General features: G+C 37.4%; 2 protein-coding genes across 2 annotated transcripts; one reads left to right on the top strand and one right to left on the bottom strand.

Moving 5' to 3' along the window:
- The first annotated feature begins 85 nt into the window (after positions 1-85).
- On the top strand, positions 86-4,353 carry LOC106642877 (juvenile hormone acid O-methyltransferase-like). Its single transcript, XM_014357787.2, has 5 exons — positions 86-425; positions 1,851-2,022; positions 3,567-3,699; positions 3,789-3,936; positions 4,023-4,353. The coding sequence occupies exons 1-5, from the start codon at positions 236-238 to the stop codon at positions 4,217-4,219; spliced, it is 840 nt and encodes a 279-aa protein (XP_014213273.2). The 5' UTR covers positions 86-235; the 3' UTR covers positions 4,220-4,353.
- A 10,665-nt stretch (positions 4,354-15,018) lies between these two features.
- Plc21C (Phospholipase C at 21C) lies at positions 15,019-26,813 on the bottom strand. The gene is made up of 18 exons (XM_089589084.1): positions 26,626-26,813; positions 24,376-24,667; positions 23,715-23,861; positions 22,567-22,838; positions 19,982-20,484; positions 19,787-19,907; positions 19,231-19,426; positions 18,826-19,174; positions 18,554-18,742; positions 18,281-18,490; positions 17,833-18,152; positions 17,438-17,755; positions 16,964-17,005; positions 16,390-16,597; positions 16,064-16,307; positions 15,670-16,003; positions 15,283-15,474; positions 15,019-15,209 (listed from the first exon to the last, which is right to left on the bottom strand). Exons 2-18 carry the CDS (start codon positions 24,472-24,474, stop codon positions 15,084-15,086), a joined length of 3,870 nt encoding a protein of 1,289 aa, XP_089445210.1. The 5' UTR covers positions 24,475-24,667; positions 26,626-26,813; the 3' UTR covers positions 15,019-15,083.
- Positions 26,814-27,677: the final 864 nt, after the last annotated feature.

The raw sequence follows: 27,677 nt of genomic DNA, 5'->3' as shown, positions 1-27,677 counted from the left end.
GCGGAAAGGGAATTTTCTGTCGTCGCTGTGTAACCACGTATAAAAAGACATGCTTGCAATAATATATGGACAGTCAAGAGGATACCCCTGCCGTGGCGGAAGATTCTTCTGCGCTCGTTTGGTTACAATACACACGCCGAGATAAGCAGTCCATGGTAGTTACTGCGTAGCTACACTCTGCGTGGAAGGTGTACTAAAAAAAGAATAAAGTGGCTTAAGAAAAAAAAGTCAAGCAATGAACAACAACGTCAAGGAGTACATAGATGCCAATGACATACAGACTCGCGATGACACCGATCTTATCGAAGAGTTTAGTGACGAACTTGCAATAATGACCGGCAAGTGCATCGACATCGGCTGCGGCCCTGCCTTGGTTGCGCGCAATCTTCTCATGCCCCGAATGCCAGCCGATGTTCACATAGTTGGTAAGTGGTATTTTTAATGTGCGATTGGTTTTAAGGGACATATTTTTTTCATTATTGTTGACCAAGTGGACGTTTTCATTTGGTACCTGAATTTTTGGCGAACAGCTTTGTTTCCTGCGGTTTACTGGGTAAAGAGGTGTCTTGAGACAAGACGCTGGTGCTTTGAGGAATTATTCAAGCAATAATTTAGGGTTATCCATTGAGGATTGAGGCAGGAAAAGTGTGACATTTTATCGTTGAAGTCTGTGACTTTTCTACCCCAATTCTCAATGGATTACGAGAAACTTTGGTTGGAAAGATTTCTCTGATTTTTGCCTCTTCTCGTTATTTTATGTAAAAGTAACCGTAAGATTACTACTTAATAGAAATGTGTTAAGGTAATTCTATCAGTACCGTTGAAACTTCCGTTGATAGACTAAATGCTTTCAAGCGTTACACAAAATGAATTTTGTTTGATAAAATCTATTATTTATACTTATAAATATTTTTTAATCATTAATTAGTCAAATCGTCTTGTACCTTTATAAATAAATTAAAAGTACTTTGACAAAATACTATAGTTAGTTTGACAATGTATTTAAGTAGCTTCAAGTTGTCATAAGTATTCATTTATAATTTTCAACAGCTAAGATATGGAAAAGGGATTTGTTTATAGTTGCCATGATCGTAACACATATTGAAAGATGTAACTTATTTTACGAGCCATACCAATGAAAATTGTTTGAAAAAAATGAATTTATTCTCAATTTACTTTGTCAAACAATCGCGCATTACCCGTGTGTACACATAAAATAACTAAGGTATGAGAAATTTAATTTTTGACATTTTTTTTTCTTTCACCCAAATATTTACTTACAATTAATTAATTTATTGCCTGATTTCTCAAGAAAAATGTTGAATTTGTTGCACAACTCAATGTAGTATATATTGCTATGAAATTATCAATTTACACATTCACCTCATTATACTCATAATAAAAAATATTTATTTCTACTTTATTATGATTTTTTGATATGCCCAAACTGTCTACTATTAGTACCTTGATTTTTTCCTTTTTCCCAACTTTTATGTTATTCGCTTTTAAAATTTGTTTTCAATTCTATGCATCTTATTCTTGATCTTAAGTGTATCTTGAAGAATTTTAATTTTACATCCAAGCTCCAATAAATAAATAAATAAATTGATTGTGTGCCCGGTCTGTTCACTCTCACGTTTCTAACTTAAGTCTTTTGCTCAACCTCTTTTCTTGGCTATACCAATTTATGACTTTCCTCAATTTCTATCCCTGTACTTGTACCCTCTCTTCGTGGACGAAGATCAGAAGGAGCGCACGGACGCATAGCTACATGCTATCGTACGTAACGCAGCCCCAATTTCTTGTACATCATCATTAGTGATGTACATTTTTGTTTTTTATGATTTCAGGTGCTGACATATCCAAGGAAATGGTTGAATTTGCTAAGCAAACTCACAGTGATGAGAAACGCCTATCATTTATCGAATTGAACGTAGAGGTGGAGAAAATACCAAAAGAGCTGATTTGCGCTTTCGACAACGCCATTTCTTTCTACTGTCTACACTGGTGTCAAAAAATGAAGTATGTAGTATTTATGAAAATCTGATATGCATATCTGGTTTATCAACACACAGTCAATTACCGTGATTGTATGACATGTGATGATGTACATGTAACGTAAAGTCAGTGAAATTTATAGGTAACTGGATGGACAAATCAGGCCAATCACAGTACCTGAAAATTTGCGCCTGATTTTAAGAAAACGGCAAAAATTGTTTTGAACATAGTAAACTTGATGAAAAAAATTTCCGTGACATTGTAAAGCTTAGTACGCAATTTGTTTGAGAACATAGTTATTTACGTAACAAGTGCGGAAAAGACGATTTCCCGTTCGAGTAGTGATTGACTCGCACGAGTGGCCGGAGTTGACGGGAACGAGTACCAGTTGAGCACACGAGTGTTTAGCACGAGTTTGATCGCAAGGTACGAGTTACCGTCACCGGCCACGAGTGCGAGTCTATCACACGAGTGCGGGAAATCGTCCCGCACGAGTTGCGTACAAGTTTTTTCGCAATGTGTGAGGAAAATAGGTACAAAATAGGTTCGAATTTTGATTTCCAGTGTGTAGCAAAATTTTTTCCCATGTGTGGCAAAACCTTTTCCACACACCTTTTCCGCACACTGTACGGCAAAAACCTTTGCCGCACACTTTTTCCACACACTGTGCGACAAAAACCTTTGCCACACACCTTTGTCGCACACTATGTGGGAAAATCGATTTTCCACACTAATACCAGTGCGGAAAACATCCATTTTCTGCACACTATTGCGAAATAGTAGTTTTCCTACGAGTTTCAAAAGTCTTTGTTTGCGAACCGAGAGGTTTGCGGCCCGAGCCGAAGGTGAGGTCCGTAACGAGGTTCGTAAAGGAGACTTTTCGAACGAGTATCGGAAAACTGCTTTTTTGCCCGAGGAAGTACCAGCCTCCCAAAACCACCCAAGGGCGGAAAAATATTTTTACTTTTCTGCATCAAAGTTTGTGTACTTACTGAGAGTTATTAAATTTTTAACTTGGTGTTGTGCTATAAGTTACATTTATTGGATCTTATAAAGTAAATTTTTAAACCATATGGCACACAAATCGAAAAATAAAATATTCTAAGCCCTACAATTGGATTCTAAATCTTAAGTCAAGTTTACCTAACGAATCCTCATATTGGCCTATTAATAGCTTACATCGTTCAATAATACCTTAAAATTTTTTGGCTGTCTGTAATTTTTTGAACAATTTAAATGATCTAAGTAGCAACGGAATTTTTGAACTACTCAATCGTTCAATTTAAACTTTGCTTTTAATCATTTGCTTTGTAAGCGATCAGAATTTTTCCGGTTGTTTCGATAGCTTGGTCTCTTTGAACAACACAGATTATTTAAAACATCCAAGTACCAAATATATGAAAACATTAAAAAACAAAAAAAAACAAAATTGGACAACTAGAACAATATTTTACATCCAACTATTATCCTTGAATGCTAACAAAATATTATTGATACCAATTAAAATGTTTCTGAATAAATACACACACTTTTCATCATCATTATTAAAAAGATGATCTCATTTTCAGCCAAGTTTTCGGCAATATTTATAAACTACTGCGTCCAGGTGGAAGGGCATTGGTGCTGTTCTTAGCTTACCATGATGTCATGGAAGTATATCTTAAAATGTTTGACATCCCTTGTTACAAACAATACATGACGGTAATTAATAGCAATATTATCAGTAACACAAATAAATTTTTGAGTGAAAATAATACCGGTAGCTATCCGGAAACCGATCGATTTTCCAGGACGTTGCAAAGTACATCTTCTATTTCCAACATAGGGATAATCCGGAAGCCGAAATGAAGAAAATACTAAAGGAAGTCGGTTTTAAGGTGCTACACTGCAGTTTACGCGAAAAGTTATACGTTTTCAAAAGTTTGGAAATAACAAAGAGTAAGCCTGCAAATAGTTAATCATACGAAAAACATCAAACAATTATTTTAGTATTATCGGTGAAAACGATTTTTTTGGTGTTTCAGAACATTTCATGGCTATCAATCCGTTTGTTAAAAGGATGCCAAAGGAAATTGCAGAAAATTTTGCAAATGATCTCATGCGTGAATTCGTAAACGTTAATAAATATTTCAAAGATAACAAAGAATCAATAGAGAACGGAAAAGTATACGACCGGTATCGCGTACTCGTGGCGTATGTGGAAAAACCGAACAAAGATTAGAAATGAGAATTTTTATAATAACGCTGAAATTCATGAAATTTATGTATTGTGATTTGAACAATAATATAGTAAACTGTGATATCAACTTTACACAGCTCAGCCATATCATATCATACCATATAATAAATATAATAAATGAAAATTACGTTTTTGTAAAAATTAGTTTTTGTACCTAATTAGACGATGATAAATGGATACTACAAAAATGTAAATTTCGCTCTGTTTTTTTTATCAACGAAACAAAACAAGGAGAAAGCTTTATTCCGTAACACAAAAACAAAAAATTTCCTGTGATTTAAATGAACAAAATTTAAGATTTAGTTCAGTTGGTTCACTTATTAAAAAATTTAGCCTCACTGTTTTTCTTTTCGTTTCGTTACACAAAAGAAAATGAAACAAAACGATTTGTTCCAAATACTTGTATATTTTCATGTAGTTTTAGAAAATATGTACGTAAAAATATAATTTCAAAATTTCTTTTTTTTTTTCAAAGAAACTTTACTCACCAAAATAGCAAATAAAAATAAATAAACTTTTTCAAGCTTTTTTAAACACTTCAAAGTTCCATCCAACTATTTCAGTAATATAAAGTTAATTATTAAAAAAAATAAGTATTTTTTTATAGCATTACCACTTGAGTCATTATTCTTTCCAGATTTTTTAAATTTAGAGCATGGAATGTCTAAAAATATTTTTAATTTTTTTAAACGATATTCATCATAACTTTATTAAAAAAAGTCACAGGGATAAACAGAAAAATGTAGTGCTTTAAAATAGCTCTCATTTTTTTTTGAATCATCTGAAAAATGACAACCATTTGGAGGGTGGACGATCAAAATTTAATTTTTTTAATGAAATTTATTTATACCTCGATCCGTGGCTTTTTAATGCAGGATGGTTTGATCAATCAATTTTTTCCACAAAAAATACTATGTGCTTACGTACATGTAGCTATGATACCGTACGTGACAAACTACACATTATAGCGTTATGTTACGTACGATATGCTCTTTATCCTACGTAACAGTTATTACTACCATTTGACATTTTGTGTGGTATATTTTTGAGTTTGCTTCACACCATTTTCATTTAAAATAGTTATACTTTTTATTCTAACGAAAATATAAGCACTTTTGTCAAGCAGTCATACCTAAAAATATGAAAACATAAAATGAAAAAACAATTTTGAAGATTAACATGTATTTTTACTTTATTATCTACTCTCCTTGATCTTACATTGCGGTACAATCATTTACAGAATGTTTTTGTTGTTATGAGTTCATTACATATTATTGGTATTAATACACTATCATGATTATTATTATTACTATTATAATCACTGATCTTTCGTTTACATTCAGCTAATAACAATTAATAGGAAATTTAACGATTCAAGTCCCTTCCCTGTGTAGTAAAGGGTTTCAATGAAAACTGATACCTTGTTGACGCATCAAAATTTTTTCTCGAAGAAAATCGGGAAGAACGATTCTTATACAGACTTTTTTCATTACGTTGAAGTTGTAAATCTTTATTATTAACATTAACAAATGTTACCATAAATTCACTGAGGAAAACGCAACGATTTGCGAACAGTAGGATAACATTAATAAACGCATTTTTTTCACGATTGAAAATTAATGGTACATGTATTCATAATAAACGAAACGCAGCTCATTCTGTCAAAACTCGCAAGAGCTGGTAAACAAATAGCGTAAATTATTACTACGTTTAGCAGTTTCAGTTTTATTTTGGTATGTAACTAACGTTAAATAAGTTAATTAAATTTCTACTGAAATACCAAACTTAACGTTTGCTCATAGTTATTAAATTAAAAAAATGAAATTTGTATTTAATTGCATTGTATCAATGCGGTAGTTGTTTGATTTATTGAAATCTTGTTTGTATAGCCCAATGAGAAAAAGCACGTATTATCACGTAATTCTCTAATACGCGACAAATAATAAAAATCTTAAAGTTTACAAACTGGAATAGTATTTATTTATTGTAGGTAGTTGGTACATTACCAAATTTGAAAATTTAAAATGAAATAAAAATTTTTTCAAGCTGTCAAAAAACGTGGTACAGCCTGATCGTCTTAACAAATAGAAAAGTCCACGATATCGTGGCTTTGCTTAATATTTTTTAATATCGTTTGATCGTAGTATCATTTTATTTATCCTAAGCAACATCGAACATCAACAATAATCCTTTACATATGCAAGAAAAAAGAGATAGTTTTAGCAATATTTTGTTTTGGGCTCAAAAGAACTTTTATCTTTTAATTTCACTTTAGTATAACGGATACTCATATCGAGGACAAGGCACAAGTGAGTCAGATAAGGGTTCGTTGAAGGAAATTGGACTATTTTTGTTTTTATTCATCATATTTTCTTTCATACTCATCTCAATGATACTAGTTTGAAGTTCACTTTCAAATGGTCCTCCGATTTTTAACTAAAATTTTTTCTCTAATGTTTTTTTAAAATATATTGGCGTAGTGTTCATTAAAATTTTCGTTCGTTTGACTAAAGGATACTGTTAAAAATTTTCCTTTAGTTTCAAATTTTTGTCGTTAGATCATACAAGGTCTGCTCACTATTTCGAAACGTCCATCACATTCGTCTGCTCCGAAAAAGAAAAAGCCCATGTACTTGGAAACAGTTTTGCCAAGCCTAGTGAGCAGACATTTTCTCCTTCAATAATGGACAGTCCAACTATTAATAAAAAAAAGGAGTTTTAATATTTTTTGTAAAAAAAAAAACATGCTACTTCAGATTGAAAACTTTCATGGAACACTACAGCATGACAAAATATTAAGTGTGCAACGGAACAAAAGCTTGTATCTTTGAACACATAACGCTCATTTATTTATGTACATTTTCGTACAAGAAAAATACATTTTTCAACATCGCTCGATACTCCTGAATTTAAATCGTTGAACTGTTCCTGAAAATTCAATGTATACCAGCAATGAATTATACACTTGTTTACAATAGGTATAAAACTTAATCGTAAAACAACGATCCAATTTTGTATTACTTCTCGAGAAACAATCTTTAACAACATTTGACCCTTGCAGATTTACAACTTATACAATGCGTGTACAAGGGTGTGCGCGCAAGGTTTGTTTTAATACAGTCCGTAAGAGTTGAGTGTAAAATAGTTGTAATGATCAACGACGTTCCTTCCGGTTGTTGCACCGCACTTGACTTGTAAAGGGAAGCAAACAAATGACACTTATTTAATCCATATACTGTTTGACTATGGCTTTGCATCATTACTTTTTTTTTATCATCAATTAATGTTCATTATAATCATTATATCTAAATGTACATATTTAGCGACGAAAGTCTTGAAAAAAAAAAAATCTTTGGTCTGGCTAAAAACATCGAGTATTGACTAGTTAACTAAAAAAAAACATGGTACGACTTTTACACTTGACGAATAATATTGTGATTCTTCACCTTAAAATTATAACAACTTACGACTATACGTTTGTTTTGGCGGACATAAATTGCACGTTACTACCACTATATTTTCTACAATCAGCAATGGAAGTCTCCAAGCATTCACTACACTTCGCTCGCGCATTTCGTAACTGTCTACCTAGATTTGATATACTAAAAGTGAAAATAATCAAAAATTTTGTGCAATTAAAAATATGTTTCCTAAAATTAATATTAAAAAAGTTACTACACTTACAATAAAGTATATGCCTATTTGAACTTTTAAATACGGTATTGTGGCGCGTAATGGCAACGAGTATACAGACGCTGGTACGTACTCGCATTTTTTTTTTTTATGGTTGCATACGAGTAAGAGAGAACAATAAAGTAGGTATGAAGAATAAAAAAAAAATTAGAGACGCGCAAGTGCGATAAAACATCAAGTAGGTGCGCGGTGAAAATATATTTTCGTTTAGTTTGTGTCGTATGTAGCAGGTATTATTATTATTACTTTTAAGTACTTTCATTGGAACGTTGTACGCATCGCTGAACACTGGAGAATCATTAGAAAAATTGCTTATAACTTTTTTTTTAAATTATTAATAATGAATTTTATTTTATTAGATACTTCACACTTTAGAAGCGTCGATAAATATTATTAAGTCAAATCAACAGTTTATTATAAATTTTTACATAATTGAATTCGCATTTTCTAACAATCATCGTGTTTAACCTTATGATAAATTATTTATCAGTTTCAAGGAGATATTGTGTTATAATTGGTATGAAACGTTGTACCATTGAAATACAAAATAAGGTTTATTTTGTGTATGAAAAGTTTAGTTTTGTATCTCCAGAACCATAAATAGCATAATTATAAAGAATAATGTATCATTTTTTGTACACTTTTTTTGGACGTATCGCAATTTCACCCGCAACTAACACATTACTTATTAATATCGAATCTGTTCAATGTAGACGTTATAATATACAAATATTAGATCAACTTTATATTAAAATAATTTTATTATTAAACAGTATCATAATGTTAATTTCAAAATAAAATATATTTTTCTCGCATATTAAAAAAAAAAATTTAATAGTTTCTTTTTTTTGCAATATTTTTTTTTTTTTTTTTTTACAGACTGGAATGTTTGAAATTTTCTAATGATTCTCTTGCCCACAACAAGATACGCGAAAGAATAACTGTACATCAACAGAGAACGAAATGGTTATCTTAACGCATCATCGATCGATAAATACATTTTTCAAACGCATTTTCGTTTCGTGTGTCTTGAATTGATAGAGCTATCCAATAGTGTTAATGTATAGATTTTACAATAAGTTTTATTGAATATTTGTTACTTTTATCGCAATAATTTTTTTTAAGTACTTTAAAAAGTCATATATATATATATATATAGGTAGGCATGCTTTGCTTCCATCACAATTTTTTTTTTTTTTTCTCTTCATCGTAACAGTAATGCGATATATTAATATATTTGTGTAAAAGAGTCGACTGGAAAGACGCGCGCCCTGAGAATATATTAGTCAAGAGAAATGTGATCGGAAAGCTCCAGTAGAACAACTCTCAAGCCCCTTAAAGACTAAATTTTCATGTTAAATATTTTAAATATTTTAAATGTAACAATATGTACGTGCTCGTGTTTATGCATATCATATGTATATATAAATATTTGGAAATCGAAAAACGCTTAAATCGATTGCTTTTTATTAAATAGATATATTTATACACTTGGTTTCGTATACGTTATAGATAAGCGTGCAATATACTTTGTAAGTTTAAGCGTAAGTTCAAGCAATTCCATTAATGTATCAATCGGTACGGTTGGAAAATTTGCTTTAATCGTCACTTGAAACGAGCGATAATCGTGTAGCCAAGCGAAAGAAGCAGAAAAAAATGTTACGTATAAAATTAAAGCGAGTGAGTTATTTTCGTTTGAGCTTTGTACGTAGTAGGAAGAAATGTAATCACAATCATTTATTTTTTTCATGTAAAAGTGGAACACAACTCAGAGTCAGTAGTACAGACGAGATGAATGTGCCATTGAATGGAACATCGAAACTTTATTCGAAAACAACCACCGACCGCAGAATGTCAGTAGAAGTAATATTAATATGATGCAGCACAAGTTTTTTAAAATAGTCGAGTGAAAAGAATTGCGTTTAAACATTTTCATGATTAGAGTTATAAAAGTTAAATCGAAAAAAATCAATGCCCTCTAATTGTGCTACACACAAAATTGCAACTACGGGATTTTAATTCTTACAAGTTTATACGGATTAGAAAACATTGCAAAAAAAAGCATTTAAATGAAAAATATTTGCTAGAAGAGACAAATAATATCACGCTTCAAAAATTAGCCCAAATAAAATTTTGTGCAGTACCCTGGTTTACTGTGCTCATAAAGTATTGCATTGCTCATAGTTGTGCATTTTTCAGTTACTTTTTTAAACAATGAAAATATTTTCAATTGCATTTATTATTTCTATGATGCATGAATAGTTATTCGTTTAAAAAATATCATTTTTAAAACATTACTCAAAAAAATACGTTTTAGTGTTTTCTGCACTAATAAAAGAGCATCACAATGTTGTAGAGTTTCATACATAAACATGTGCGTAAGCACAGGAAGCTCATAAGAAAAAAGGACAATATGCATTACATATTTTCATATGTTGAGATTTTTCTCCATAAAAAATATTGTTATTACTCAATAAGATCTATTAACTTGTATATTTTTTTTTTTTTTTTTTTTTTTTGGAGTATAACTTTAATTATTTGGCGATTTTGTGAAAACTTGATGTTTATCGTTCATTATAAATAAATACAATGTAAATAGCTGCATAATTCAATATTGACAAACAAATTTTCCGAGTTGATCAACGTAGTTATAAAACTTTCCGGTTTAAAACATATTAATATAATTATTTGTCAATAATTTAATAACGAGACTTTTCAATTGGCAGTAAATAAACGTTTAAATATTAATCATGTTGAGTATACAACTAGAAAAAATAAGTATTTTTTTTTTTGGAACTTATCCATCAAAAAAGTATTATTACTCTTCAAATAAAGTTAAGACTGCCAACATTTGAATGCTTAGTTTTTTTCTCGTTACTTATGTACAGCTTAAATCATACCAAATATATTTAGAGATTTTTTAATTCTCACTACGATCAACTGTACGCCCTCGTTTATCGATGGAAACAAAAACTGCATAAGGTCTAAGCTTGTGACATATTCGTATTCATAATTGGCAGACTGACTTTGACAAAGAAAATAGTAAAAGTTACTCATTAAATAATATATATTTACAAATAAAGCATAAAAATTGCTTGTGTCTTTACAACCCATAAACTATCAAAATTATTATTACCAAAGCAACTTAAAAGTGTAAAATTGATTAGATATTGAGTTTGACTCGAGGGTATCGTCAAAGACTAGTTTAACTCAAAAGAAAATCGTACAACGATCGTAGAATAACAACAATATCGATTTCAACGTATTTACGGATATACTTAATAATACCCAATTCGAATGCTGATCAACCACTTCGAATTGGCCATTTGTTATTTTTACACACTTAGATTCCGTCAAGTTCCTTGTCGTTGAAACTTTTTTTTTTTTGCAGTCAGAGGGAGGGGGTTTCAATGTAATCATCCATACTTATTTTTTATCTTCGACTGTAACTTTAAGACTTACACGATAAATAACAACAACAACATCAACAACACGTAATAGTTCAACGCAGATAATGTAAAACATTTATGTATATTATTCGCATGTTTTAATAATTACTTTTTGCATCGTATTTACAGTTTTACCGATGTCGAGGATACCAGGGGAAACAGAAAAGCAATCACGAACGTGAGTGTGTGCACGTTAGTATCAATTAAATAGTATAGCCCTAGCTGACATTTTTTCGCGTATACTTTGGAAAATCTAGTAACGTTTGATGGAAGAGTATGTGTGCACAGTTGGAAGAACGTAATGCGAATGTACCACAAATTGTCCGTCACGTTGTTTCCCTCACCTCACTCACTTCGCTTTCCATCTCAAAAGTGTAACCTATCAATGTTGCATAATAATGCAATTAAGATTGTTTTTGCTGTCATAATTTTCCGCTCACACGTCTTTAACTCATTTATTATGATTTCAGTTTTCAACACATAAAGTCTCTTTTTACGTGCAGTTTAGGGTGTTTCAAGGTTGTGAGTTTTTTTAGCATATTGAAATTCGAAATCAAAAAGCATAAAAGTTTCTTAGTTGAAAACCATTTGAATTTATAAGATTAATTAAATTGTCGATGTGATTATTACTGCTTTACCCTTATTTTGTGTGGTAGAAAGAAAACAAATTTTTTCTAAATATCGTACAGTTAATATAGTGACGAATAAGAAATGTTTTCAACAAAAAGAACTCCTGGAAAAAAAATCAAGTGACAATGACTACAATAGTGCCAAAATATTTTGCAAAATATTACGAACTAGTATCGAGTTTGAAAATATACAGTTCTTGGGGATAATTGTCGGAGTTAATCACCGTGATGTTGTGTTTTTAAATTGTAGTACTTTTAAATTTCCCTTGAAGCGATGCGTTTTTACTACGCAATTTCGAGATAGTACCTACTTTCCTCCACTGTTTGTCTCACTCCAATATTTTGTCATTTCTTATAAAAAAAAAAACATGCCACTTGAATTTCTTATTTCTCTGACAATATAATGTAATTCAATTTTGGAACTTTCTAACAAAACTTAACATGTATGGTATTTCTGGTCAAAAAATTTAACGCATTTCATCGAAACATCAGAAAGCACGTTACCAGCTATAGGAAAAGATCGAAACGCAAAGTTATTGACCCAAAAACTTTCCTCGCTTGCGTTTGTCACCTTATGTTAACTCGATCCACAGACAGCCACGGCCTTGCAGCCGTATGAAAAAACAAAACGGCCAATTGGGGCCAAAATGGAATTCCAACCGTCCCGACATCCCTTCCCTGCACTTTTACGCAGAAGCCCCACGCCCGTTCCGAAATCCATCGATATCGCGACCAAACGAGGATATGCGATTGATTTATCGATTTGAAAAATGGCCACAGTGGATTTTTGTCATCACGAATATTCATGAAAAGTCGATAGATTTGTAGCTCAGCGGGTATAAACTATCACCTCGACATTGTCGGCCAAGACGATGGGAGAAGAGTCCAAATGGTAACAACCAAGTAGCTGTCATACCCAGTACCTGCCCCGTCGATGATTTCTCACACCGAAGAGGAAAATTTTAAAAACCATAGGTCGAAAGCTCAGTGTTTTCCGCTTGGAAATAATAAAAATAATATCGAACGAGCCTTAAAGAATACATAATTGACGTTTAGTGTAGACTTGAACAATATACCCGCGGTATCGATCGTTACAAAATACATATCACAAATTATTGCTTCACATTGAGCTGTGATCCTGTGCCTTTCCTGAGTATGACAACTCGATAACTTTGAGCGTTATACAACACGTCGGTTCTCCTCGTGCCACGTATACGAAACGTATGATTGTGCGTTTGGAAAAAAAAATAACAATAATAATGGATACCACAAAGCAAGTCCTTCGGCACGTGATATCTTGAAATAGAACGGACAGATGAATTTGCGCGAGACGGGATAACCGAGCATTCGCGGATTTGGCAAGGTGCCCCGAACGAAAACCAATCGCAAAATAACTCACGGACAGTTTCACTCGCCAACGATTCGAGCCCGGCTCATTCGCCCTTTCCATCCTTACTCCCGTGGGCTCCACCTGGGAACCATTGGTACATCACAAAGCATCATCGTTTCAACCACTGCACTGTCCGTGGTAAAGATGGTCGCGAGTTCGATAATGATGGACATCCTGTTCAATAATTTCAAGAGAGAGAGAGAGAGAACAACTGCGAAAATTACGCAGATCGCAGGCGTTCTAATATTGTACACTTTGCACGCGTGTCCTACAACGCGATTTTTTTTTTTTTTTTTTTCAACAACAAATTCTGCACAGGCTCTTTACAACAGTGTTTTTACATTTACACCTAAGAACCTACGCGCAACGAGAAGAGTCGAAACTTTGTTCAACTTTTCTCGCTTACGATTGCGGTGCAATGCGACTTAATTGCTTAATTGTTATTATCATCATCTTTATCGTGACTATTTATATTTTGTAGCTTATGCGATTTTTGTTTTTGTTTTTACGTGTATACACTCGTTAATCTATAAATACGTGTTCATACGTATACGCCATTACTAATAACAAGGAAAACGTCACGGCCGTACAAACATTTGCACGCGCGCAACATTTTTGATTGTCATCTCAAAAAAAAAAGAAAAAAAAAAGAAAAAAAAAGAAAAAAGAAAAAATTGGTCACTGCGGACCTTTTTTTTTAAATTTTATTTCGCCACGCTCGCCCCCGTTCATAAACGTTTTTCTTTTTTTTTTTTTCTTTTTTTTTCTTTCGTGTCGTTGGGAGAAAGTGACGCGGAGGTTTTGCAACCTCGGGTAAAGCGGGATTCGTCCATTACTCCTTAGCCCCACCTCTAAAACCGATCGATACGCTCGTACTTTCGTTAAATCAATTGGACTTGTCTCGGGAGAACAAACGAGAACCCACGAGTCGCTGTGTGCTTACTGTAACTTTTCATCAGCCTTTGGAAAATCTCAAGTTATTCTCCTCTAGGCCAAGTGAGATTCGACTCAGACCGACGAGACATTCGAAACATTTTTTTTTTTTGCATCTTAAAAAAAAAAGGGTATCTCTCCCTCGCGAGATTTGCATCGTTACTTAGTTACTTCGAGTTGAGACTATTTATATTTATAACGCCTTATGTATATAACAACAAGATTAATATAGTTACAGTTTAAAAACATCACACTTATTTAGAATCATATGCCTATACGATAATAGTACGAGTAAAACCCAAGTCTTGCCGATCGAACCAATCTCCCCTCGGGAATTCCAAGTGCGTTTCGCCTAATACTGTGACTGCGAGTGCAAACACCCCGTAAAACCAGCCCTCGCCCCAAGTCCTCCATGACTCGCAAGGACGACACAACAATATGTACCCGGCAAGCTCGACTCGACACCGAGTCGTGTTTTTTCGCCAAAGTTACACGTCCAGTCGGAGAGCGGCGTTTATAATACGGGAGATCGGAATGTTACTTGTCGAAAATGCAGCCGCTTCCTCCTCCTCCTCCGGTGTCCGCGCGCGACCTGCTGCGACGTTGCGTTCGGCCCCTCCCGGGCTTCCCGAGGACCAACGTCTCGCGCGACCACGTATATCAAGGTGAACCACGTGCGGGTCGGTACCGCGCGTTCACTGACGCTTGTCGCTCTGGAAACACCTCAGCCAGCGGTGACGCCTGGCCTCGTGCTAGTAAGTCTTGCCGCTGAGGGCCTCCGCGTCGTCGGGCCCGTCGTTCGTTGGCGACAAGTCGATCTCGCCGCTCTCGAATCTGCTGTAGCGGCTGGAGTACTCCGCCTCGAGCGACGCTCGAATCTACACCAAATGCCACAATTTGGGTTACTCTGGCAAAGGCCTCGGTGGCAAAGAACAACGGTACATCGCTTACCCTTGCCCTCTCCTCTTCGAGCTTTTGACGCACTTCCTCGTGCTGCTTGTCCAGCTCGATTTTCTTCTTCTCGTACTTCTTGGTCAGTCTCGTGCACTCGTTCACTCCCTTCTCGACAGTCGACTTTGCCACTTCCCTCTTCATGCGGTCCAGCTCGGCCTTGTCTTTGTGAACTTTTGCCAATTGCTTCACCTATATCCATCAAAAAAGGTATATTTGTTCATTGGTAAAAGCTGTTTTTAATGCCAACTAGAATCCTAAAAGTGGCAAGGCTCAGACATATGAGCACAGGGTATTTTATCTTGAATTAATTAGATTAGTGAGAAAAAATAAAAATTATGCACGTGACTTTAGTAAGGCCTCGTGCGGGAAACACGTGGAGCTCACCTCCTCGCGTCTCGTGGTCTGCAGCCTCCTCTTGACATCGGCGGTCTCGCGTTCGTAGAGCGCCTGTAGCGTTTTCAACTGATTGCTCTGCGACGACTTCATGACCTTCTCGAGGGTCACGAACATGTTCTCGTGGTACTTTTCCTGCAGCTCGCGCTCCTGCAGCACGTGCTCCTTGCACACGGCAATCAGCCGCTCGCTCCGGCTGCGCGGGATGCCCTTGGGCGGGGACGTCTCGATGTTGCTGTTGTCGCGGTTGTCGACCTCGGACGAGTCCGTGATGTCGGTCTGCGTCAGACCGCTGAGGCTCACTTCACCGGTGAAGCTGGAAAGAGTCAAACGACCTTACACGCTTGCCCAGGGAAATCTGGCAAAAAGAACAGAATAGCTCGCTCACATGTTTTTACTCGAGAGACGCTTCACCAGCATATTGCTCATGTAAAATTTGGACTTTTTGCTCTCCCCGTCGACCGACGAGCCCTTTGTGCCCTGCACCCGAGCCTTTTCCTTGCCCTGCTTCTTCCTCAGGTTCTCCAACTTCTTCTCGAGCTCCATCTTCTTCTCCTTCACCAGCTTGTTTTCCATCAGCTTGTCCAGCGACTCGGCCACGATGTCCTCGGACACCAGCGAAAACGAGCCTACGCGTTTGCAACGAAAAAAAAAAGGAAGGTCATCAATTGAAAGACCAACAAATAAATATGTATATATATCCACACTCACTGGTGCTGGCGTTGAGGGGGCTCTTGTTGGTCGACGCTTCGACGACGCCGCTTGGCCCGACGCCCGTGCCGTCCTCGAGCTCCTGCGAGTCCGCGGTGTTGATCAAACCGATCGACGGTCTACCGTGTGGACTGGCGGTTGTTCCGGGTGCCAATCCCGGAGGCGGCTCGCTGATCGATTGCCCTCGCTTCGACTTGCTGCTGCTGTCCTCCTAAAGTGCACGAAAAAGGGATTCGGTGAGAAAGTAACTCACGTGGCACCAAACCTTATTGATTATTTTTCTCTCGGCTTAGAATAATTCATTGAAAACGATGTTTGTTCTGGTGTGGGGTTGATGTGTACTTTGGTCCCGAGGGGTGTAGAATTTAGTGTGACAAACAAGCTGTATGGTCTTTGGTTGGGATGGTCAGGAGGACAGGGTTTTTTCAGACAACGGCTACGGAAAAAAGGTGTAATTTGTACCGCGTCGATCATTAAGAGAGGACATGGTGTCTCGAAGGTAAAAAGTCCGTCGTGTCGTGGTTGTTTTCAATCGAATTTTCTAAATGAGATCGGTAATCGTTTGTCAACTCACAGCTGGCTTAGACGAACTCGATCCACTACCCTTTTCCTTAATCTACAACAGTTTATATTATTACCAATTGAGTACACATACATATATTGGAGCAGAGATGTATAAAAGATATCAACTACCCTGTATCTACTGAAAATAAAAATATTACTACTTTCTATGCACAAAAAAGGGTTATATTGGTATATGCTTTCGGTACGAAAGAGGAGCCAAAAATACACCCTCCAACTCGGAGCTTAAAAAAAGTAAAATAATGCTTTCTGGAGGAGGAACAAAACTAAAGAGTCTTTCTCTCTCTTGGAGGATTCATAAAAAAAAAACGCGGGTCAGATCGTCGTCCAAAGCCCTGTTTGTATATTCAATCAGTCCAACACGCACAGTCTTCCTTTCATCAAATATTACGAAAGAAGAAAAGGGAAAGGCAGAAAAGCGAGGAAATTCGATTGTTAGTAGCACATCAACGGTAGGCAAACAAACCTCGGCCTCGCCTTCGGGCTCCTCCAAGTCATCCGTGAGGGCAGCCAATTGCTTTTCGCGCTTCTCGATCTCGCTCTGGTACTTTATCGGGTTGGCCAGAGCCTCGGCAAAGTCGCTCAGGCCGTCCGGCACGTAATCCTTGACGATCACGTGTAAAAAGAGGCTGGCCAGTGGCAGTGGTTGGCCGCACTCGGTTCTCAGGGCCACGTGACGGTAACCCGGACAAAGACCTACGACCGGCAATACTCGGTGGCCTATCATTTTGCCCGACTCCTCGTACGCTGCTATTCTGATGGAAGCCAACTCTGGTAAGACCACCTGCGGCGCGACGTAATTCGTTCAGTTTTGTGAATATGTCAACTTTTTTTAAAATATGTACACTGAAACTCGCGTACCTTTTTGAAAACAAACGGCTCCTCGTCGTACACGGGATTGATACCATTGTTGGGTACTATTTTCGTCCTAAACTTCTTTCGGACGGTATCCGCTGGAAGACCATACATGTCCACCTCGACGTAAGTCCCTACCCTCTTGTCGGTCAAAAATTGCGCCGATATGACGTGAATCTTGACGGTCCCGGCAATTATACCGTCAACCGTCGACTCCGCGAAAGGGTCCAATCGCCGATCCTTCCTGCGCATGAATTCGGGCTTCAACAAGTAGCCGCAACGCTTGTTGTACTCAAATATGCCCACGTTTAATTGCATAGCGAGATCTGAAACCATAAAGTCCAATTGCGCCGGACGGGGATTAATTACGAAAGCAAACAAAAGCTCTCGTAATACAACAAACGCGAGACGAAAGCAGCGCACACCGCTGGCTAAAATTAGCCGATCCGCCTACCTAGAGTTTGATAGTTGAGAGCTACCAGCTGACAGCCAGCGTTCCAAAAAACTTGGGGCATGAAGTTGCTCGAGTCGAAGCGCGTGCCCGAGGGGTAGACCCGCGACAGCTGGTGTTTGTTGTAGTTGACAAACTCCAGCGGGCGCTCCTTCAGCAAAGTCGTGGCTTGCTTCTCGTCCAACGACGACATCTCGTACATGCGGTTCTTCTCTGAAATTCAACCCCCACGTTATACACTCCATGCGCTCCCTTCGATGGCAACCATACACTTACTTTCCGCATACTCGAAACTGACAAAGTGAACCGGCTGGACGTAGTTGACGAGGGCCGAGATCTCGGCCCCGGCCTCCGTTTCCTTGGACGCCTTCGTGTCGGCGACCGCGCCCTTCTCCCCCACTCGCAGCGCATTTATGTCCTCGACGTTGGACTCGTCCTCCTCGGTACTCGACTCCTCCTCCTCGTCTGTAATGACAAAAGCAGTTCTCCTCATCCAATGCACCGATGAATTTACAAAAAAGGTGCTGTATCGGGGACAAAGAGCAGACCATCGTCGTCCTGGGTGCTGTCCTTGCTGCCTTGCCGTTGCTGTATCATGGGAGCGTGAGCTTCGTCGTTGGGATCCTCGTTGTTGTTTCCATTGGTGACAACGACTACGCCATCGATTACCTCGTTCTGGGGTATGATGTCGGGCGGAGGGCCATTTTCTCCTTTGGTCTGGTCGTCCGTGCCGTTTACCTCCCCGGCCGTGCCGTCCTCCTGCTGTTGGGCGGCGTTCCCAGCCTGGGCTTGTTGTTTCTTCTTCTGGTTCTTCTTGTGGTGGTGCTTCTTTTTGTTCTTTATGATGATTTTGCGTTTTAGCAGCGCCGGTGGTGGCAACTCTTGGCCCGGCACCAACTGCACAGGGGTATGATTGTCAGGTCGTATATTGATGGTTACACGGGAGCACTCACCTTGTGGGACTCAAGGGGCGCGTCGAGCAGCATGTCCCCGAAGAATTCCCGACAGTACTGGGCGATCTTGGCCTGCTGTCTCGGGTTGCAGTGGTTCTCGAAGCTGAGCACAACGGGGTACTCGGACGTCTTGAAGGCACTGTCCGCTATCGCCTCGATGACATCTCGAGCCGATATATCCGGCACCAGTGTGTACCTGTCGTTCGATGGGAAAAGTCAAAAACTTAACAAGTACGCGATCACTAATATCCCCCACAGATTCCGTATGGAAATCTACTCGGATACATCACCCCACGTACTCTGAATCGTTTTCCACGTAAAATCATCGGAGAATCTCGACAAAGTCACCGTCATGAGCAAGACTTGTCTCCACACGCTCCACCCAAGCAAGGACTCTTTAGGGATCTCGTCAAGACATTGCTGTTCGAAGACAAGTCTAACTCCATCTGGAAGCCATAAGGACACCTCGTCGAGATTCTCCAAAGGGATTTTATGAAGATTCCAATGAGTATACATTATCGGGTGACGATGAGGACAAAGGCAGAGTTGTATATACCCGTGAACGATGACAGGCTCGTCAAATTTCCCGTTCCAGAAGTCAAGCTCGACGCACCGGCAGCCGGAAAGCAGACACTGGCGGTATATCTCCACGGAGCTCTTGCCCGTGAACTGATGGCCTGGAAGGGGGTCGAAACGCAACGTGTAGTATGAAGAAGAGAGAAAGAAGTAACGAAAGGCCAAAGCGTCTAACCAGTGAGGTAGGTGTTGTGACTAGAGTTGATGAAGTAGTGGGCCAGGGGTTGCTCCATGTCGTCGCAGAGCTCGAACCTCGAGGCGGCGACGATGGGGTTGTCCTCGCTCATGAGGTACCTCAGGAAGCCGTCCAGGCTGAGCTGGCCCTTCTGGGCGTTGTGGGCGTTGGGCTCGTACTGGCGGATGATCTCCGTCGCCCGGGCGGTGTTGGCGTACGGGTGGAGGATCTCGTTGAGCCGGGGGTCGCGCTGCGTCTGGTTGAGGAACTCGACGAACTGGGCGGCCGACATGAGCTTGCGCTTCGACGAGCCCGTCAACTCCTCGAAGACCCGCTCGACGTCGCTGCGCTGCGTCAGGGACTTGTAGAAGTTGAAGAACTCCTCGAATTGGAACTTTGACAGGGGGATGCCGTCGTTTTTACCCGACGCGTACCCGGATATGTCCAGGGCCTTCTCCAGCCGCTTGCGGTCCTCTTTGTTTTGCGTGAACATCTTTATTATGCTGCGGCCGATGGGCAAATCGATTACTCGGGCTTTGTTTTTTTTTTTTTTCATTTTTTGTCGTATCATTATTTTTTTCTTTCGTTCGTTTTGTTGGTTTTTATTGCTTTAATTGGCATTTGTATGTTTCAGTTGCGTGTTTATACTCATGGAAAAATTTACTTCTTGTTCGACCGTTCGCTCAAGTTGTACACGATTTCATTACTAAATATACTTTAACATACTCTGACGCGCCATCAATTGAAAAATACGGCACGAATGGTCAATGCATTTTTTTTTCTTCATATTTTATAATCGTGTAGAATGTAGTTATTTTTGTAATAGTGTCGGTAGAAAAGACTGTTTAACTGCGTGTAGACGTGTGAAATAGTTAATAGCGTGAAATATGGGTCATTTTACGAAAACTGGCATAATCCAAAGGCTGAAACGGACAAAAACTAACAAGGGTTTTTTAATGTTTGTAATATTTTTTCTGTCCTCTTTGTGAACGTGACAATTTTTCAAGTCCCACCGGAACTGCTCGAAAAAGAACTTTTTAATATTAATATTATGGGTGCCATTACGGGCTTCAAGCAAAAATAAGACTTTTACGCACTTTAAGAAACTTGTGAGATAAAAATTCCGACGCACCATAAATGAGAATTAAATTTCACCCTCGCACTTGTTTCATGTACGTGACAGCTATTTATTTTATCCTTTCCACTGAACGGGTTTCGAATTTTCATTTTGGGGAGACTGAGAACTCGCGAGTCTGTAGCACTGGCCAGTGGTACTTAATGGAAAAATTTGAAAAAATTTCTGCAGTACCCTGAATCTCCGTAAAGCGATATATCAAACGAATTGGAGCACCCAAGTATACAATTGCGTGCACTTACGAAAGATTTTTTGTGGATGAATCAGATTTTGGGGCCATCACGTTTCATAACGTACAACCTTTTATACACATTTTATCTGGGTTTTCGAAAAGATATAAAAATAATGCGAAGGTTAATGTCTTGGACAGCTTATAGGCTATGGAGCAAAAAAAATTATGAAGCCATATTTTGCCTTATTAAGGGAGACTTTTGGAGTGGGACACGGCATGAGCGCGTAACGCCAATTTAGTTTTTTTTCCATTAACAAAAAAAAAGTAATAGCTTTTTATGATATAATTTCTATTGCAACTTACTCTCTATTATTTAAAAAAAGTTTTAAAACCAATTATCTATTATGAATGTCGCTTCAATTGACTGGGCCATGGAAAATGGCTTTTTTGGTAAAACGACCCATATATATGTATACAAGGTGGTAAAATCGATAATGTCCCAGATCTCATGTGTACTTGCAAACATGAAATAAGAGCATTATTTACTTTCGGTCTTAGTGTTTATACAATCTTACATCTTTTTGGGAAAGGAAGTTTTATCCCAAGCAAAAAGGAAAGAAAGTATCACTTTCGGGCCAAGTTTTATCTCTTCCTTTTTCTTTCCAAAAAGTTTAAAAGGTTTTCACTAAACTATATGGGTAATTTGTTCTGTTTTCTTTTCTTCAGCAAATATGAAGTCAACTTAGTTTTAAAAACTTTTACAGTTAGAAGCTTGTTTTTTTAATATTAAATAACAACTTATCAATTCTCTTGAGACGCGAAACTTCTTAAACAACAAATAATACAGTTACATACTCAGCAAACTTTACCAAGTGTGGAAACAGTACAGCCATTTATTTATTCAATACTTTCCCTGGCCCAAAAAATGGTACACTTTAGAGGGAAGGGTATAAAATTGCATGAAACACATATTTTGAGAGAAAACAATGTATTAAAATTAGTGTGCCATTTGCACTGTAAGCTCAAAGTATTTTGTCATCTAGCGACTTTTTACTGTTCATAAACTAATTTTTTCTCTATCCAGGATATAGTTATTTTCAGTCATTTTTATCATTTGCTGAATCAACAGACAGTAAAAAGTCTCTGAAGACGACGTAGACGTAGTACCACCAGTTTACAGTGCAGCTAGCTTAAGTTACTTTTTTCTCTCAATGTATATGCGTCAAAAACTGTAAACAGCGATAGATAATTTTTTTTTTCTGAGCTGCTTGCACTAACTTTTTAACTGGTATGTTGCCAGACTTGTCGGCGGACAGGGTGAGCTTCGTGTGGGCCTTTTGCAAGAACATGATGGTGCTGGTATTGAGCTGAGTGAGATTGTTAGCCAAGTGGAAGATCTCGTCGGCCCAGTGTCGGGCTATTTCGGCGCGCGTCGTGCAGAAGTTGATAAAAGTCATGTTGACAAAGTCCGAGCCGTGGCAGATGGTCAGGGTTTTGTCTTCTAGCGAGTCTTGCGAGCCCATTGTCACCATAGATCGTAATTTCATGTCCTGAGGAACCGTCGGTTTTACAGACGATCGGTGCATTGTATATACATTTTTTCTCATTGCTCGTGCACATGAGAGTATTTTTAATACCGGATGAGTAAGACAAGCAGAGGCACGTTCGTTAATGGAAAAGCGAGGCTTTACACTTTCAATATATTTTGGCATCGACGCGTGAAAGGACAATGAATGACGAAAAAAAAAGAACTGCGACTATATAGTTACTTTATTCTTTTAATGTGAAATGTTTTCAAGCAAAGCAATAAGCAAAATGATAAGTTAACACATAAAACATGTATGATGGACAAGCTGTTTTTGAGTAAATTAATTTTCGTGGCATAATGAAAAATAAAAAAATGAAATAAAATTGAAAGGGGTGACAAGAGTATTAAAACTTTTCGATGACAAACAAACGGCAAACATTTTACGCCACACATAGGTCAATCTACTGTCAAAACTTATAATTACGTATCGATGTCATCAAGGTCTATAATTAATCAATAACACCCAACTTGTCATCTGCATGAAGCTGTATTTTATGCATACTCGATCGTTTGATAACAAACTTTTTACATGAAAAGTGTAACCAAATAAACAAGAGAAAAAAAAAACTTTTATTTATAACTTTCGAAAAATTTTACACTTTACATACATACATAAATATACATATACACATGGCATACACAAAGACATTCACAAATAAATATATGTTTACACATATAGAATTCACGTATTTTGGTGATAAAATTATACAAACACAGCAAAAAAAAAAATTATGATACAAAGTAGGTCACAAGCATGCATTCTAGAATATTAAAAAGTTATTCAAAACAAAAGCCAGAACACCCAAGTCAAATTTTTTTTTTTTCTTTTAGTAATCACCTTGGGTATCTTAGCAAACTTTCCAGTTCGTGTGTCACGAATCATAGCTATGTCTAGCATATCCACTTCGTTGTGCTGATCTATCCAATACAGATAAAAACCATGTTTGTCCACTTTCAGAGTGACTGGTGTTGCTACTTGTGAATCCTACATTTGGGCAAAACAATGTGATGGTGGGCTTTTAACTTATGGGAAATTCCGTACACTATTTTATTGTTCTAATCATATACTATTCCAACAATTTATAAGAATGTCACTAAAAAGTGTTTCATACATTGTCATATCTTTATAAATAAGTATATTGAAACTTGAAACTTAACTTTATAACGTTTACTAATAATGTATACAATTGTAAGACATTGTCCCTTTGTAAGGAAATGTAATCCTATACACAGCTTGTTGAAACTTTATCTTACATTTGCTTATTAAATCCTCAACAGTTAAAATGTTTTAGTAGCAATATTAATTTACTTAAAAAAAAAAAAAAAAAAGTATTTGCACAACTGAAATGATATTCTCAAGTAATGATCTTTGAACGAAACTTTGTGTCAGTTGAGTCATTCCATTACAGATGGAGAGCTTGCGTTTATCTTACAGTGAAAGTTGACATTCTTGTGCAAGCACAAATCAAACTTCATTCCAATAGCATGAAAACTCATACCTCGTCCCACTTGACAAATTTCTCTCCATCTTGTAGCTGCTGCGATACATCGACAGGCCTGACCTGAGCGGCGTTTTCTGCTGACTTGGTACCTGCCATCGTTTCTGGAGATTTCCTTGGCACGAGGTGAAAAGTCCAGAAGCATGAAGTTCACAGATTGTTAATTGAAGACTTTTCTGCTGCTCACTGAAATTTTCTCTAATTTAATCTTGAGCTCCGTTTGCCCAGGTGCAGCTTGTTTGCTGCAAAGAACTGGGCACCAGTTTCCTGTCTCTCAAACATTGACTGAAGGCTAAAAGAGAACACTTCCTTGTATTCTAAGTGGTACAAGTAACATGCTAAACTTTAACAACACGAGCACTACAGAACGAAACTTTTTAATACAACTTAAAGTGCATAAGTCCAAAGAGCCTTCTAAGTATATTCAATTGATGTTACATTCAATGTGAATACATCACACTACTTTGAAAACTCCTTTGGCAAAAGCACTGCTTAACAAACATCAGGGCATTCGACTCTGGCCCTCTGAAAAAAAAAAAAAAAAAACCAATCACATTCAAGTACGGAGAGGAAATTGCATTAAATCAAACCAACATTCACACAACTGTCAAGTGGTCGTTAAAACACTACTTTCTATACACTGTTCAACGTCAACAGCTTCCAGATCTAACGTCTACGTCGTACCATTGAACAGCCAGACAGAAATGATTCGCAACAGCCTCGCACACTTTGGCGAACGCAAAAAAAAAAAAAAAAAAAAAAAAAACAACGGACAGCAGACAGAAAGAGAGGATAAGAGCTTCCCTTCCCGTTTTATACATAAATCAGTGCTCCCTCCTCCTCCTCCTCTCATCCACAACAAAGGGGGAAATGAGCGATCATGTGTGTTCTATACGAGCATCAGCAGTATGTGAGAGTAGCAAAATAAAATACAGATAAAGAGAGCGAGATAAAGGGCAAAAACAAAGAAGGGGGTAAGACCTATGAATTTTGTTACGACCCGAGAGGGCCATGGATTAAATTGAAGCTCCTCTTTTTTTTACGATTTCCCCCGTTCCTCTTTTTTTCCAGACACACTGGAGTTTTCTCGCAAAATATCAGACGAAAAGAGAAGATGGGATAAGGAGATTAGAAGAAGAAAAAAAATGCTCTCCAACACGCGAGCCTGTAGATTTAATATCACGAGCAAGGGTAATAATGTATAAAGATCACACACAACGATGACAACGAGTCCTCTTCTTGATCTTCATTTTTTCTTTCTTGATTAACAAAAAAAAAAAAAAAAAAAAGCACGCACTAGGAACAAATTACATTGGACAAGAAAAATACGCACCCACAACTGTATATACAATTGTACACCTGCTACATATACACCTCGCCCGAGGGGGCTGGAATGGAGAAGATACAGAGATGAACAGAAAGACAAAATATATATATATATATATAACACACATGTGTGAGAATCGCGGAAGCGGAGCAATGTAACGAGAAGGCGACACGCACAGTACTTTCCGCAACGTAAATCCAATACTCCCAACTTTGTCCTGTTTACTGTAACATGTAATTATTATGTATTCAGTATGCTCCCAAGATAACAGCATAATGGGTTGGATAGAAAAAAAAAAAAAAAAAAAAAAAACAACAAAGAACCGCAAGGACAAGCTGATGAGCTTGATGTGTCAAGGTGGACGAGAGAAAGAGAGAAGAATAATAGAAGATAATGAGAAGCTGGCTTGATGCCTGGATGGTATACAATACAGAGCGAGAGCGGTGTGGATTTATGTATTAAAGTGAATAATATAATAGCTTCAACAGCCCGAGACGTAATCGCAGATAATACACTCCTCCCTCCTTTTGTAAACACCTCGTGCACTCTGTCATTACTGTTATTAAATATATATATAAGATTCTACATCTTTATTTACTACTGTCTTCTGCTGATTCTGCAGGTCTCTCTCTCTCTCTCTCTCTATCTCTGCTGTGACTTTCTGCTCCGATTCGCCCGATATATACACATGTATAGTATACATCGTGTATAGTATATATTATATACATATACACAACATTATACCTGTCAAACTGTCATATTTTTCATCATGCACAATGAACCCGCTGCCCGTTGCTCAAACTCACACTCTACACTATATTATACACACAGTACACATGCAGCTGCAGCCCAAAGGCCCAAGAAACATCAAAGTGCAGATTATAAAACACCAGGCTCCGAAGTGACCTGAACTATTAACCTACCTATAATCTTATTCATCTCTCTCACTGCACACTTTATACGTTAACACTGTTACGGCGTTCAGGACTATACACGGTTAACGAAAAAATAAAAGAACAAAAATGTAAGTTTAAGATAAAGCTGTGCGTTCGCGCGAGGCTCTTCCTTGTGCTGTCGCGTTCTCGTTCTTTTGCTGTCGAGACACTCTTGCGGGAGCGCGACGACAACGACGTCTGCTGCGAGAGGACTGCCGCGCTCTCAGCTTCTCTCTCTCAAGCTGTGTATATATATATATGTATATGTGTTGTATCATTATGTATATATATTTGCAAGCGTCAGCGCCAAATTTTTATGTACGGTGGCGAATTTACAAAGCTGCGAGAAGGTGCTCCCGAGCATTGGCGCCAGCTGTTATTGTCAGTTGTGGTGAGCAATCAAAGCTCGCAAAGTGGGCTCTCCGGTTCGCATTATTTTATGTGCAATTTTTTACGAAAAAAAAAGCCACTCACAAGATCGACGATTTTATTTTAAAAACTCTAAGATGTGCGCCAAATTGCCGGTTATTGTTTGATCCTACTGGGTTAACGATGTAATTGGCCAATATAATAATCCTATCAATTTTAGGAAAATCGTTATTACGAGGAAAAAAAATTTTAACGATAGTTTTCCAACATTGTAACAAATCGAAGGACTTTTTAACAGCTCAAAGTATCAGGCAAGGCTCCAAAAAAAGAATGGTAAAAATGGCAAAAACAGATCTTTTTGCATCTAGAGGAAAGAAAGAAAGAAAAGGATTGTATAAAAAATGCGTAATTTGAAGACAAACAAAATGAGCCACAGTGGGCCCCAATTGGTTTGGCCATTTTTTCGTCAATTGCCAAAAACCGCCATTTTTGGACATTTTTTCTAAAACAAATAACCTGCGTGGTTTGTTTCCAAAAAAAAAGTTGTTAGCCAACATAGGGCCATTTTTTAAACGCAATCCACTTCTTCTATATTCATTCTATATTGTATTGTAATACCATTTATTTTAATGACAGTATTTAGAAACTAATTGCAAAAATAAGCAACACGT

Source organism: Copidosoma floridanum, unplaced genomic scaffold (genome assembly GCF_036245765.1).
Source record: "Copidosoma floridanum isolate Cflo_tuat_1 unplaced genomic scaffold, Cflo_Japanese_pri ptg000001l, whole genome shotgun sequence".
Lineage (NCBI taxonomy): Eukaryota > Metazoa > Arthropoda > Insecta > Hymenoptera > Encyrtidae > Copidosoma > Copidosoma floridanum.
This window is presented reverse-complemented; position numbering and strand designations above follow the sequence as displayed.

Bases quoted from the DNA above. Each gene is read 5' to 3' on its own strand.
- LOC106642877 (XM_014357787.2), top strand. From the start codon at position 236: ATGAACAACAACGTCAAGGAGTACATAGATGCCAATGACATACAGACT. The intron at 426-1,850 runs GTAAGTGGTATT...TTATGATTTCAG, and splicing joins AGCCGATGTTCACATAGTTG to GTGCTGACATATCCAAGGAA. The intron at 3,937-4,022 runs GTAAGCCTGCAA...TTGGTGTTTCAG, and splicing joins AAGTTTGGAAATAACAAAGA to AACATTTCATGGCTATCAAT.
- Plc21C (XM_089589084.1), bottom strand. From the start codon at position 24,474: ATGGCAGGTACCAAGTCAGCAGAAAACGCCGCTCAGGTCAGGCCTGTC. The intron at 20,485-22,566 runs GTTAGTGCAAGC...CATCGGCCGCAG, and splicing joins GGCAACATACCAGTTAAAAA to CATAATAAAGATGTTCACGC. The intron at 19,427-19,786 runs GTATATACAACT...ATCGAACGACAG, and splicing joins GAGCCTGTCATCGTTCACGG to GTACACACTGGTGCCGGATA.